General features: G+C 44.8%; 1 protein-coding gene across 2 annotated transcripts in view; it reads right to left on the bottom strand.

Annotated features, from left to right (window-relative positions):
* SLCO3A1 (solute carrier organic anion transporter family member 3A1) overlaps positions 1-14397 on the bottom strand; it is a 273335-nt gene that overhangs the window by 38901 nt on the left and 220037 nt on the right. For both annotated transcript variants that reach the window (XM_053581751.1, XM_053581752.1), the window contains exons 6-7: positions 10015-10213; positions 7573-7711 (exon numbers count right to left, since the gene is read on the bottom strand). In XM_053581751.1, the coding sequence (XP_053437726.1) occupies positions 7573-7711; positions 10015-10213 (338 nt within the window). The remainder of the gene's footprint in view (positions 1-7572; positions 7712-10014; positions 10214-14397) is intronic.

Raw genomic sequence — 14397 nt, 5'->3', positions numbered from 1 at the left:
ATGCAGAAGAAAGAATTTCAGAGGTAGAAGACAAAGTTTTTGAGGTAACTCAGATAGTAAAAGAGGCAGAAAAGAAGACAGAGAAAGCAGAACGTTCACTGTCAGAATTATGGGACTTCATGAAGCGTTCCAACATACCAGTTATAGGAATTCCAGAAGGGGAAGAAGAATGCCCCAGAGGAATGGAAGCCATACTAGAGAATATTATGAAAGAAAATTTCCCAAATATCACCAAAGATTCTGACACACTGCTTTCAGAGGGATATCGGACCCCAGGTCGCCTCAACTCTAACCGAGCTTCTCCAAGACACATTGTGATGAACCTGTCCAAAGTCAAGACAAAAGAAGATTCTGCAAGCTGCCAGGAGTAAGCGCCAGTTGACCTACAGGGGCAAATCCATCAGATTGACCGCAGACTTCTCTAATGAAATTTTCCAAGCAAGAAGACAATGGTCATCTACCTTTAATCTACTTAAACAGAAAAATTTCCAGCCCAGAATTCTGTACCCTGCTAAGCTTCAAAATTGACGGAGAAATCAAATCATTTACGGATATACAAACATTGAGGGAATACGCCACAAGACCAGCTCTACAGGAAATACTTCAACCTGTTCTGCACAGTGACCACCACAATGGATCAGCAGCAAAGTAAGAACTCAGAAATTAAAGGACAGAACCAAACCTCCACACTGATGCAAAAGATAAAACTAAGCAATGGACTCTCACCAAATAAGACGAATAGAATACTACCACACTTATCAATTATCTCAATAAATGTTAATGGCTTGAATTCCCCACTGAAGAGACATAGATTGGTTGACTGGATTAAAAAACACAAGCCATCCATTTGCTGTCTGCAAGAAACATACCTGGCTTCAAAAGACAAATTAAAGCTCTGAGTCAAGGGTTGGAAGACAATTTTTCAGGCAAATGGAATTCAGAAGAAAAGAGGAGTGGCAATCTTATTTTCAGATACATGTGGATTTAAAGCAACTAAAGTCAAAAAAGACAAAGATGGTCACTTTATATTGGTCAAGGGAAAAATACAACAAGAAGACATTTCAATTCTAAATATCTATGCACCCGATTAAATGCTCCCAGATTCTTGAAACAGACCTTACTCAGTCTGAGCAATATGATATCTGATAATACCATAATAACAGGGGACCTTAACACTCCTCTTACAGAGCTGGACAGATCCTCTAAAAGGAAATTAAACAAGGATATAAGAGACTTAAATGAGACCCTAGAACAACTGTGCTTGATAGACGCATATAGAACACTCCATCCCAAAGATAAAGAATATACATTCTTCTCATCACCCCATGGAACATTCTCCAAAATTGATCATATCCTGGGACACAAAACAAATATCAACAGAATCAAAAGAATTGAAATTTTACCTTGTATCTTCTCAGACCATAAGGCACTAAAGGTGGAACTCAACTCTAACAAAAATGCTCGACCCCACCCAAAGGCATGGAAACTAAACAATCTTCTGTTGAATAACAGATGGGTGCAGGAAGAAATAAAACAGGAAATCATTAACTTCTTTGAGCATAACAACAATGAAGACACAAGCTACCAAAACCTGTGGGATACTGCAAAAGCAGTTTTGAGAGGAAAATTCATCACTTTAGATGCCTACATTCAAAAAACAGAAAGAGAGCACATCAACAATGTCACAAGAGATCTTATGGAATTGGAAAAAGAAGAACAATCTAAGCCTAAACTCAGTAGAAGAAAAGAAATATCCAAAATCAAATCAGAGATCAATGAAATTGAAAACAAAAGAATCATTCAGAAAATGAAACAAGGAGTTGGTTTTTTGAAAAAATAAATAAAATAGATAAACCATTGGCCAGACTAACGAGGAATAGAAAAGTAAAATCTCTAGTAACCTCAATCAGAAATGATAAAGGGGCAATAACAACTGATCCCACAGAGATACAAGAGATCATCTCTGAATACTACCAGAAACTCTATGCCCAGAAATTTGACAATGTGAAAGAAATGGATCAATATTTGGAATCACACCCTCTCCCTAGACTCAGTCAGGAAGAAATAGAGCTCCTGAACAGACCAATTTCAAGCACTGAGATCAAAGAAACAATAAAAAAGCTTCCAACCCCAAAATGCCCTGGTCCAGATGGCTTCACTCCAGAATTCTATCAAACCTTCAAGGAAGAGCTTATTGCTGTACTGCAGAAATTATTCCAAAAAATGGAGGAAGAAGGAATCTTCCCCAACACATTCTATGAAGCAAACATCACCCTGATACCAAAACCAGGAAAAGACCCAAACAAAAAGGAGAATTTCAGACCAATTTCACTTATGAACATAGACGCAAAAATTCTCAACAAAATCCTAGCCAATAGATTACAGCTTATCATCAAAAAAGTCATTCATCATGATCAAGTAGGCTTCATCCCACGGATGCAAGGCTGGTTTAACATACGCAAGTCTATAAACGTTATCCACCATATTAACAGAGGCAAAAATAAAGATCACATGATCCTCTCAATAGATGCAGAAAAAGCATTTGATAAAATCCAGCATCCTTTTCTAATTAGAACACTGAAGAGTATAGGCATAGGTGGCACATTTCTAAAACTGATTGAAGCTATCTATGACAAACCCACAGCCAGTATCTTACTGAATGGAGTAAAACTGAAAGCTTTTCCTCTTAGAACTGGAACCAGACAAGGTTGTCCTCTGTCACCTTTACTATTCAACATAGTGCTGGAAGTTCTAGCCAATACAATTAGGCAAGACAAGGAAATAAAGGGAATCCAAATGGGAGCAGAGGAGGTCAAACTCTCCCTCTTTGCTGATGACATGATCTTATACTTAGAGAACCCCAAAGACTCAAGCACAAGACTCCTAGAAGTCATCAAAAAATACAGTAATGTTTCAGGATATAAAATCAATGTCCACAAGTCAGTAGCCTTTGTGTACACCACTAACAGTCAAGATGACAAGCTAATTAAGGACACAACTCCCTTCACCATAGTCTCAAAGAAAATGAAATACCTAGGAATATACCTAATGAAGGAGGGGAAGGACCTCTATAAAGAAAACTACACAATCCTCAGAAAGGAAATAGCAGAGGATATTAACAAATGGAAGAACATACCATGCTCATGGACGGGAAGAATCAACATTGTTAAAATGTCTATACTTCCCAAAGCAATCTACCTATTCAATGCCATTCCTATCAAAATACCAACATCGTACTTTCAAGATTTGGAAAAAATTATTCTGCGTTTTGTATGGAACCGGAAAAAACCCCGTATAGCTAAGGCAGTTCTCTGTAACAAAAATAAAGCTGGGGGCATCAGCATACCAGATTTTAGTCTGTACTACAAAGCCATAGTGCTCAAGACAGCATGGTACTGGCACAAAAACAGAGACATAGACACTTGGAATCGAATTGAAAACCAAGAAATGAAACTAACATTTTACAACCACCTAATCTTTGATAAACCAAACAAGAACATACCTTGGGGGAAAGACTCCCTATTCAATAAATGGTGTTGGGAGAACTGGATGTCTACATGTAAAAGACTGAAACTGGACCCACACCTTTCCCCACTCACAAAAATTGATTCAAGATGGATAAAGGACTTAAACTTAAGGCATGAAACAATAAAAATCCTCCAAGAAAGCATAGGAAAAACACTGGAAGATATTGGCCTGGGGAAAGACTTCATGAAGAAGACTGCCATGGCAATTGCAACAACAACAAAAATAAACAAATGGGACTTCATTAAACTGAAAAGCTTCTGTACAGCTAAGGAGACAATAACCAAAGCAAAGAGACAACCTACACAATGGGAAAGGATATTTGCATATTTTCAATCAGACAAAAGCTTGATAACTAGGATCTATAGAGAACTCAAATTAATCCACATGAAAAAAGCCAACAATCCCTTATATCAATGGGCAAGAGACATGAATAGAACTTTCTCTAAAGACGACAGACGAATGGCTAACAAACACATGAGAAAATGTTCATCATCTCTATATATTAGAGAAATGCAAATCAAAACATCCCTGAGATATCATCTAACCCCAGTGAGAATGGCCCACATCACAAAATCTCAAAACTGCAGATGCTGGCGTGGATGTGGAGAGAAGGGAACACTTTTACACTGCTGGTGGGACTGCAAACTAGTACAACCCTTCTGGAAGGAAGTATGGAGAAACCTGAAAGCACTCAACCTAGACCTCCCATTCGATCCTGCAATCCCATTACTGGGCATCTACCCAGAAGGAAAGAAATCCTTTTATCATAAAGACACTTGTACTAGACTGTTTATTGCAGCTCAATTTACAATCGTCAAAATGTGGAAACAGCCTAAATGCCCACCAACTCAGGAATGGATTAACAAGCTGTGGTATATGTATACCATGGAATACTATTGAGCCATTAAAAAAAATGGAGACTTTACATCCTTCGTATTAACCTGGATGGACGTGGAAGACATTATTCTTAGTAAAGCATCACAAGAATGGAGAGGCATGAATGCTATGTACTCAATTTTGATATTAGGACAATTAATGACAATTATGGTTATGGGAGGGAAACAGAAAGAGGGAAGGAGGGAGGTGGGTGGGGCCTTGGTGTGTGTCACACTTTATGGGGGCAAGACATGATTGCAAGAGGGACTTTACCTAACAATTGCAATCAGTGTAACTGGCTTATTGTACCCTCAATGAATCCCCAACAATAAAAAAAAAAAAAAAAAGAAGGGGAGTCACAGCGCACAGAAGATGACACCAGGTGTGGCATCGGTCAGTACACTCCAACGCCAGCTCCCCCACTTTCTAGAGCTCAACCTTGGGCAAGTGACTAACTCATCTGTGTTCAGGGAGTAAAAAGAACACTTCATTTTCAAGTCAGAGAGGATTGATGAGATGAGGATATGGATGGGGCTGACGGGACAGGTAGAAGAACTGACGATACCAGGGAGGATGGCTGAATTCACATGGGGGAGGGGGTAGAAATACAGGAACAGGGAGCGAATCAGTGTGAGAGGAGAGAGAGGCAATGGACCCTAGGAAGGCTGGAGCTGGCAGACGAGGTTTCTTTTTCTTTTTAATTTTTTTTAAAGAGCTTAGAGACAAGAAAAAATGGAGAAGAGGCACAGAGAGGCAGGGAATATATGTAGCAGGAATATATCCACCATTTGGCACTTTCTCAAAATACTATACTAGAGATTTAAAAGATTTAAATTGCTTTTTGCTCATTTTTGGATGTTGCCCTGAGCTTCCCTGACTCTGGGCCAAGCTGCCATGAGCCAAGAGTGACAGACAAGGCCCTATCATCTGGACTGTAACAGGCTCTCAACAAAGCTCGCTGCTGTCTTGACTTCGAAGGTTGTGGTTGTTTTCACGGCTGTCCTGTCACAAGGGCCTCTATCCAGGATGAGCATGGTTCTATGTTCCCAAATCCCTCACCCACTTGTTGGAAGCCACGGCATCCAGAGATGTGCCTCTAAAGGGAACACGTTGCCCCTGAACCCAAGCTCTGGGGCCTGCCTTGTAATTGGGTAGGAAGGACCTACCTGCCTTGCTGCACCCCAGCAGACAATGTGAGACCTCAAGCAATGCGAATAAAAGGCAGGCATCTGGGGAATAAATGCTATGTTCAGAGGTAAGCAGAGGAGCTTGCAACCCGATAATTGTATTCTCTAGCTTTGCTGTTTCAGCAGCTGAAAGCAAGCATGGGCCTGGTCAGGCCCTTATTCGATAAGGCTCTTGTAGATGCAAGATCAGGAGAAATGCAAATTTTAAGGCAATTTTTTTTTTTTTTTTTTTTTTTTTGGGTCAATGCATTCCCTTGGACTAGAGGCTTGTTTGGTCTCAGGACGCCAGCCTATGCTGTGTCAGATTAATTCGTATAACAGGACAATAACTGAGACTGATTTATAATATAACTTTTTGGATATTAAAATGTTAATGAAATTGTTGTCATGACAAATAATAGCTTGTGTTTTTATTTTAACCATTCTCATGGCCTCATCCCCTTTTAAAAAATTTATTTCCACTCACATAAAGAAAATGCTTTATAATCTGATTTAATAAATCGGTTCCTCCCACCCCACCACCCCCACCTGCTCCATAGTAATTTATTTTCTCTACAGAAAATGTTAATAACTGGCCAGGAATCTAAATGTTAAAAGCAAGAAAAAAATGAAATCTTGAAAATGAAAATAAATGATCTATTTTTTTCTTCTTTCAGAGAAACTGCTGCTCCCTAAAACTGCAGGATGTAGGAAGGGGAGGAAAGTAAGGCCTTCAACTTTAAGTTCTCTGAAAGCAGCCAGTGGCCCTCATATTTTCCATACTATGTATACATTGCATGGATAGAGCATTTCTGCTGCTGGCCATTGCTCAGGAAATCTAAAGATGATAGATGCTTTCAGAAGATCACTGTAGTGAAATGAGAAAAGTGCCTTCAGGAGAGACAGGTGCCAAAGGACTTTGGAGAGAAGAACCCCAAAGACAAAAGAGGGAAGAGATGGTTTCAGAGGACAGGACATTTGAGAAGGGTATTGATGGGTGAATAGGAGTTCTCCAACTGGAAGGAAATACATGAGAAGACATATTGTATCAGGAAAGCCGAATGCCACAAACTGAAAGAAGGCAGAGCTAAAGACACACAGCAAAGAACTTAAGAACCAGGCGTAGATCTTATCTTCCTTCCCACTGATCAGGTAAGTGTGAGAAGGGGTCATGTGCGGTGTTACAGAAGTCCTTCTGGCTGCAGCGTAGAGGACAGAATGGACAGGGGCCATCTTGGGAGGCCAGTTAGGCAACTATGATACTGGTCCAAGCAAGGGAGGGCCTGCGCCAGGCCAGCACTGGTGTGGGTGGAGGAAGAGGGAAGGTACCAGAGACCTGGAAGGTGGGGACAGCACGACTGGGTGACCAGTCACTTAGCAGGAGGTTTTCAGGCAGAGAACACAGAAAGCTGCAGACTGACAACCAACTAACTGTAAAATCCACGCTGAGAAAGAAAAGGCAAAAAAAAAAAAAAAAAAAAATTGTGGCTAGAAGATTGAAAAAGGTGGGAGGCATCTAGCTGGGAGGAAAACAGCAAAGGGAACTGAATAGGAAAGAGGCTGAATCAGTGGTAGAGAGTCTCAGGTCTGGAAGAGGTCTGCCTGCTAAATATTTTCTATTTCTTTCTTTATATACTCCAGGTGACAGAGAGCTCACTACCTATGCAGACATGCTATTCCACTGAGACTCTCTGAGAGCACACTGAGCCACAAATCTTTTCCTCTGGCTCCATATGAATTTTTACTCTCAGCTGCTCAGTGAAGCTTCTTGAAAACCCACTTGATTTAGCAAGAAGGCCTGAACGGTGGTCGGTTCTCTCACCCTGTTGGATGGAAGAAGACCCTCACTAGACAGGGCACAGGCTGAGAATATGTCACAGCAAAGAATGACAACGCATGGAACACCTGTGGTGGGCCACTCCTGGCCGTGGCCTTGGGTTTGAAGCTACCTTGGCTGCCTGCGTCCCCTGCCCTATCGCATCCCGTCAGAAGATCCCATTACCGTGCTGTTGCAGCCAGCAAAGCAGGCAGACAGGTAGGTGATGCCATCTGCCCCGCACACAGGAGTGAAGGAATCGGTTTGGCATTCACAGTTATTATTGCAGGGCGAGTAAGGGTCCAGGGCTGAGCCAGGCGCTGAGCTGGAAAAGAAAGGAGAGGTGGAAGCCTGAGAAACCAGTCAGATGACCCAGTGCAGCCCCCGGCCCTCTTCTCTGACGAGTCAAATGGCACCCTGCTCGTGGAATTCTTACCCTGCTACTCCCTTCCTTCTTTCCCAACTCCAGCCTTCCCTGTCCTGCAGGGACCTGCCCAGGGCCCCTGCTGAGAGGTATGCGGGTTGTGCACTGCACAGTGGGGCCAGCACAAGTGGCTGGTGGGGTGGGGACCAGTCCACTTCCACTCCTCTCATGAAGTCAGAAGGGAGGTGTCCCTTTTACACTGGCACCAACATGCCCTCTGGGCTGGCAGCAGCTAGGGCCCACCTCAGGCCATCCACCTCCACAATGCCTCTCCTGACTGCTACAGTCCTGGCCCATCCCTTCTCCCTGCACCAAGAGCTGAACATTGATTGAACTTCCTCCCTCTCTGGACGGCTCCTCCTGTGTTTTATTCCTCCCCAGCAGACAGGAGCCTTGCGATACTTACTACACTGCTTCAACTAGATTGGCTTCCACAATTATTGTCTGTCTGATTGAGTCAACGTACTGAGAAAAATAACACCAAGATGTTTTAAATTTTCCTTTGCGTCACTAAAGGCACAGTTACCAAGAGCAGGCAAATTGAAAAACAACAGAGGGTGGAGTGGGTGTCTCTCAGCTATGTAAGAGAAGAACAGTCACTTCTTCAGCCTGATTATTTTCAATTCTGTCTCCTAAGGCTCAGCACACTTCACAATGATGATGGTGATACCTGACAGTTTGTGAGTCATGTATTGTTCAAGGTATTGTACGTATTATTTCATTTATTCTTAAATCCCATGGGCTTTAAGGAGAAGAAAACTGAGGCCCAGCTAGGTTAGGTGACAAGTCTCAGTGTATGTAAGTCATAAACGGTTGAGGAAGCATTTGAAGTGGGGTGGTTTGACTGTAGGCTCTACCCATTTCCCCCCTTCTATAATGAAAGAATAATGTCATTACAGGAAGACTCTGTGCTCGTAACCATCATAATTTTCTACTTGAGTTGAGTGACCTGCTACTTGAGATTGCTGTTGTGCCCACCACAGGCAGACCAGGAAGCACCGTATTTATGTGGACCGGGAGGGACGAGAGGGTAAGGTGGGTATTAGAAGAGGCAACCGTGGCTCGGCGCTTGTAGCTCAGTGGCTAAAGGTACCAGCCACATAACCAGAGCTGGCGGGTTCGAATCCAGTCTGGGCCTGTCAACCAATAATGACAACTATAACCAAAACACAGCCAAGCGTTGTGGTGAGTCCCTGTAATCCCAGCTACTTGGGAGGCTGAGGCAAGAGAATTGCTTAAGTCTAAGAGATGGAGGTTGCTGTGAGCTGTGATGTCACATCACTCTACCGAGGGCGACATAATGAAACTCTGTCTCAAAAAAAAAAAGAAGAGGTAACCTCATAGTGGTGGGAAAGGGGAAGGAGGGATGTATGGTTCTTGGATTGTGCACGCATAGACGAAAAGCTGCCTCTGCTCTGTTCACCCATTCCGCCTGCTCACCCTTGTGGGGTGGCAGATGAGCCCTGGCTCTAGGTCATCTTCTAGGCAAATCTGTAGAAGCAGGCCTGGTGGCCTGCCTGGAGTAAGAGTCTGGAGAAAGAGGAACAGGTCACCTGCAGGCCAGCTATGCTGCAGCCTCAATGCTCCAGGCAGGATTCCCACAGCAGCCTCAGAGTTCCACGTAGAAAAGGGGACAGCTATTGACATGGGATTCATAAGGTGTCCCCATAACTCTTGCTAAGGGTAATTCTGATGAGACTCTGGGATAATAACTAGGAAATAAGAAAGGTCCCATAAGAACTAACTTCTTCCCCCCTCCCTTTTTTCCCTTCTCTCTTTCCCATCCACACTTAAAAATATCTACCATGGGCCAGACTCTGTAATTACCAGGTGAGCCTAGTGACAGGTTCTAACAGTACAAGGAATTGTTGAAATCGATTCTGTCTTTCATTGTAGGCTGAATTTTAAAATGCAATTTATTCTGATTTCCCTCTTTACATCTTTCTTAAAGTCAAATGCCAACAATAGTGCTGTGAGTTCTCTGGGGTATGAGCCATAGTTCTCCATGGGGCTACCCGGGCTGCTGCGTGGGACAGTCTGACCTTCCTGCCCGGAGGGTCATGCTGATCCTCCCACTCAGGGAGTAACATGCACACTGTCCTCGCCTCCTCTGCTCAGGGTCATCAGGGACAGAGCCGACTCCATTAACCTACAGCAGACAGAGGGTGTTGGCGTGGGTGGCGACAGCCGCTCTGGGTACTCACTTGTTTCCATAGGGAACAGTAACCCCAGCCACAGGGCCTGTGTCACAGCCCAGGAAGAGGAAGGACACGTAGCAAGCTGTGGACACCAGGTTGACCAGCATGGCCATCCGAATGGCCCCCAGGGCAGACAGGCTGAGCTTCTTCACCAGGAGACCACCTAGGAAGATCCCCAGACAGGCACACGGGATCGCGGTCATCCCTGGAAGGAAGCAGAGGGCAGGGCCATGAACAGGGAAGCAGAGCCAATTCACACAGCTAGGCCAGGGGCCACGAATTCCCTGTGACCCCAAAGCGGCCTCGCTGCCTCCAGAGGACCCCAAAGGCTTCGTGAAGGGCCCAATTCCCGCCCTAAAAGAGTTCACAGAAAATTGGAGGAGACAGACCAGAAAAAACTCAGTTATCACAAGTCTAAGTGCAGGCACCTACCATTCTAAACGGGGCACCATCATGGCAAATTCATGCACACAAGCTGAAATGGGGACAAAGGCAGACAGACTGGGAACCCAGGTATGCGCGATGTAGTCTCTGTGCAGTTTTGAGGGACTCCTGGAAGGGACTTAGGGTCATTTAGGGATTTTTCTCCCCCTCTTCTAATGAGGCAAGGAGGGAGGGCTTCATGGAGGGTCTGGAGGCTGTTTAACGGGAAGGTCACAGGACTCCCCAGGCCTTGGAGACAGCCCTGCCACCCCTCAGGAAGTGGCATCATCAGAGCACTACATTGTGTAGTTCTTGGTCAGTAACTGGCATATATTTTTTTCCCTTCTCTCTCTGTCATAACAGAGCTATCTGCAAGGCAGCAGAACCATAAACCTGTTACGATTCTCAGAGAACCATGGAATTTGAGAAGGACCAAAGAGTCCCAAGGTTCCAATCTCCTGGTTGGTTTTGCTACATTCTGATTCATTTCATCTAAAACTGGGCTTTACACCATCATGCCTCATTTCTCTACCCCGTAGATTATGCACGGCCAGTTCCACAGTCTAGACTGCTTCCTCCCTGCCAATCAATGGACCTCTAGGTCAATCGACTACATCAGGCGTCCTCAAACTTTTTAAACAGGGGGCCAATTCACTGTCCCTCAGACCGCTGGAGGGCCGGACTATAGTTTAAAAGAAAAAGCTATGAACAAATTTCTATGCACACTGCACATATCTTATTTCGAAGTGAAAAACAAAATGGGAACAAATACAATCACCCCACCGCATGTGGCCCGCGGGCTGCAGTTTGAGGACCCCTGGAATACATATACCAGCTGGTATGTGCTAAGGGAATGCAAATTAATTTTAATATTAGGGTGAGAAAAGGTACTCAGGGAGGCCTCGCTCTGCAGGAAAATAGCACAAGTCATGCTTAAAACATCATTTGCTGCTCTTAGGATATCTGTGCTTGGTGTAGAAGCATCTCACCAGCTGGCTCCCGTGTGTCTCTGTCTTTATCCCATGGCATACTGCCCACCCCAAACACGGCACTCCCCATCCTCTCTCCCTCGGGAACAGGCCACACAGTGTAGTCTGCATGCCCAGGCTTCACACTTGCAGTAGGTCCCTCCTGTGGGACACTTGCCCTGTGTGTTTACCTGGCTGGACTCTATCCTTTTCTGAGAGGCCTTCCCAGATCACCCCATCTCAAGGGACCCCTGCACCCCACTGTAAGGTTACTCTCTATGGTTTCTCGCCTGGTTTTATTGCTTCCACGGCTCTCCCAGCTCTGGGAAACCCCCTCGTTTGTTTTTGCGTTTCTTGCTCTCTCTCCCTCTAGTAGGATGCAGCTTCCCTGAGAATAAGAACCTTTCCTGCCTCAGTCAGCCCAGCCCAGATTCCCTGTTGCCTGGCACGGTACCTAGCACTGAGTGGGCATTCAAGTATTATTTTCAGAATGAATGAATTGCTGAGCAGATTGGATCTGTGTGAATGAGCATCGGTGACAACATGCCCACGCCCAGAGAACAGGCCTGTGTTTTGTTTTGTTTCCCAGCACAGACAGTGGGGGTGTGACCTGGAGAGGTGGTAACCATGGCAACAACAGGCTTTTGCACCTTTTCTCTAAGCCCTCATCAATCAGTTCCCCCTTCTCTCTCCGATATATGTACATGTCCTTAACACTCCAGGTGGAGAGAAGGGGCAGAACTTGCCTGAAACTCCGTCCTCATTAAGGTAACCTGTGCAGATCTTTTGATCTTCACTGATGCATCAGCCCCCTCCACCCCGTGGTCACCTGTTTTGTTGTCCTCTGAGCTTTGCCCCATTTGCTGGTGACTTCTGGGGGGCAGGCAGAGCCCACTATTGATGCCCTAGATGACCACATGGGCCCCATTTCCCAGATCTGTGGGAGCTACCTACGAAAGGGCCTCCCCTGATGCCCCCTCCCAAGGCCTGCCTCCATAGGCCACACTGACTGGAGTGACACCACAGGCAGGGCACAGGGAGGGGACACTGGACTTGCCAGGGCAGGAGAAGGTGCCCCCAGCCAAGTGCTCTAATGGCCAGAAATCACTGGGAAACAAACAGGCACAAGAAGGCAAAATTGGTTTTTTTTTGGACCTTCTGCCCTGAAGACTATTGATTTGTTTGTCGATAGAAGACTTAGGCATCTGTTCTGAGATAGAATGCAGTCCCCAGAGCCGGAGCAATTACACAAACATAATCGAAATGAAAGGAAAAACAGCAAAGAAATCAGGAGGTGAGACAGAGAATGGTCCGGGTGCTAGAGGGCTAAAGCTAAGAGATGCTGGAGATGTCAAGAAGTTACAACTTTAATTATAAAGAGGTATTATTTTACCTTATCTCTGCCAGGCAGGTAATTAAAGGGCCGAATGTATTTTGCTAATCTTGGAAATAAAACTTACCAAATAATGGGTAGGAAAGAGTTATTATAGTGTAAAAGAAAAGAAACAAGGCTTGTGTTACCCTTGCAGTCCCCAGGGAGAGGGAGATCTGGCCATGTCATTGTGATAGGGCTTCAATTTTTTTTTCAAATTGAGGTAGGTTATGTCCTGTGAAGTTCTGAGTGGTTACACAGTGCTCAAGTAGCCAGTGCTCAGATCAATCTTGGAACATTTCTAACAGTCCGGGAGTCTCTCCAGTGCTTTTGTCCCCTGTGGTCCAGCCAAGGGTAACCATTATTCTGGTCTCTATCACCTTAATTAACTCTTCCTCTTTTAAATTCATATAAATATGTTCTGAGTCTAATGTCTTTCAACTTAGTGAGATTCAACCACATGGAGGCATATATCAAGCTTCTTTCCTTTTCATGCTGTACAACAGTCCACTGTATGAACATTCTATAATCTATTTGCCCATTCCACTGTTGACAGACAGTTGGGCTGTTTCCAGTTTGGGGCTATTATGCATAAAATGGCTCTGACCATTGTTATATATGCTGTATTAATGTGTGAAACTAAGCACTGATTTCTGTTGGATAGCTGCCCAGGAATAGATCTGATGGATCACGGCACAGACATATGCTTTAGCTCTCACAGGGACTGCCAAAGAGTTCTCCAAAGTGACTGCATCAAATCACATTCCCCCCAGCAGTGTGAGAGTTCCAGTTGCTCCACAACCTCACCAACACTTGTTACTATCAGTCTGGTGGGCGCATAGTAGCATCTCATTGCAGTTTTCATGTGTTTTTCCCTGATGAATCATGATGGTTAGTTAGCACCTTTGCATGCATTCCTTGGCCATTTCGTGAAGTGAGATTTTGAAGGAGAATATCAGAAAATATCACCTTCCCAATCCTTTATGCAGATGGTCTGACTCCCACGAAGGAGAGATGATGAAGTCTGACCAGCTGGAGCTTCCCCACATACCTGGCTGTACAGTAGCTCCCATCGTGTGTCCCTCCTCTGCGCTTTCAGGCAAACACATGAGCTCTCCTCTCAAGGGCTGTCCACCTACATTCCTCCTCTCTTCCGTAAATCACCATCTGCTGCCTCCTTTCCTCTGCTGAGAAACCTGCTCAAGTCTCCCCTGTCCCAGCAACCACACAATCACCACTCCCTGTGTCCTCTCTCCTTTCTCCACCAAGTCCTGTGCTCAGTGTCTACTCACCTCTCATGAGATGCTCTGCACACCACAAACAGGGCTCCCCACTGTGACGCCCCAGCTCTGGCACTGGCTGTAGGGCATCCTCCCTACTAAAGCCAACAGAGCCCTCATTTTGCTGGACCACTCCGTGTTGGCTGCTTCTTTCTTCTTGGAATCATCTCGTCTATGACTCCCATGATTCACGCTTTCTAGATTATTCAGATGCTGTTTATTCAACTCCACAGACTCCTCTATGTCCTCGAGCTGGGGCGTCACCTGCCCTATTCTAATTCTACAGATTGTCCCTGTGCATAGTCCACGCCCATGTGTGCATCCTCATGCTGATGCGGCTGAATCT

Source organism: Nycticebus coucang, chromosome 2 (assembly GCF_027406575.1).
Source record: "Nycticebus coucang isolate mNycCou1 chromosome 2, mNycCou1.pri, whole genome shotgun sequence".
Taxonomy (NCBI): Eukaryota; Metazoa; Chordata; class Mammalia; order Primates; family Lorisidae; genus Nycticebus; species Nycticebus coucang.
Note: the sequence above shows the minus strand (reverse complement) of the source record. Positions and strands in the feature narration are given on the sequence as shown.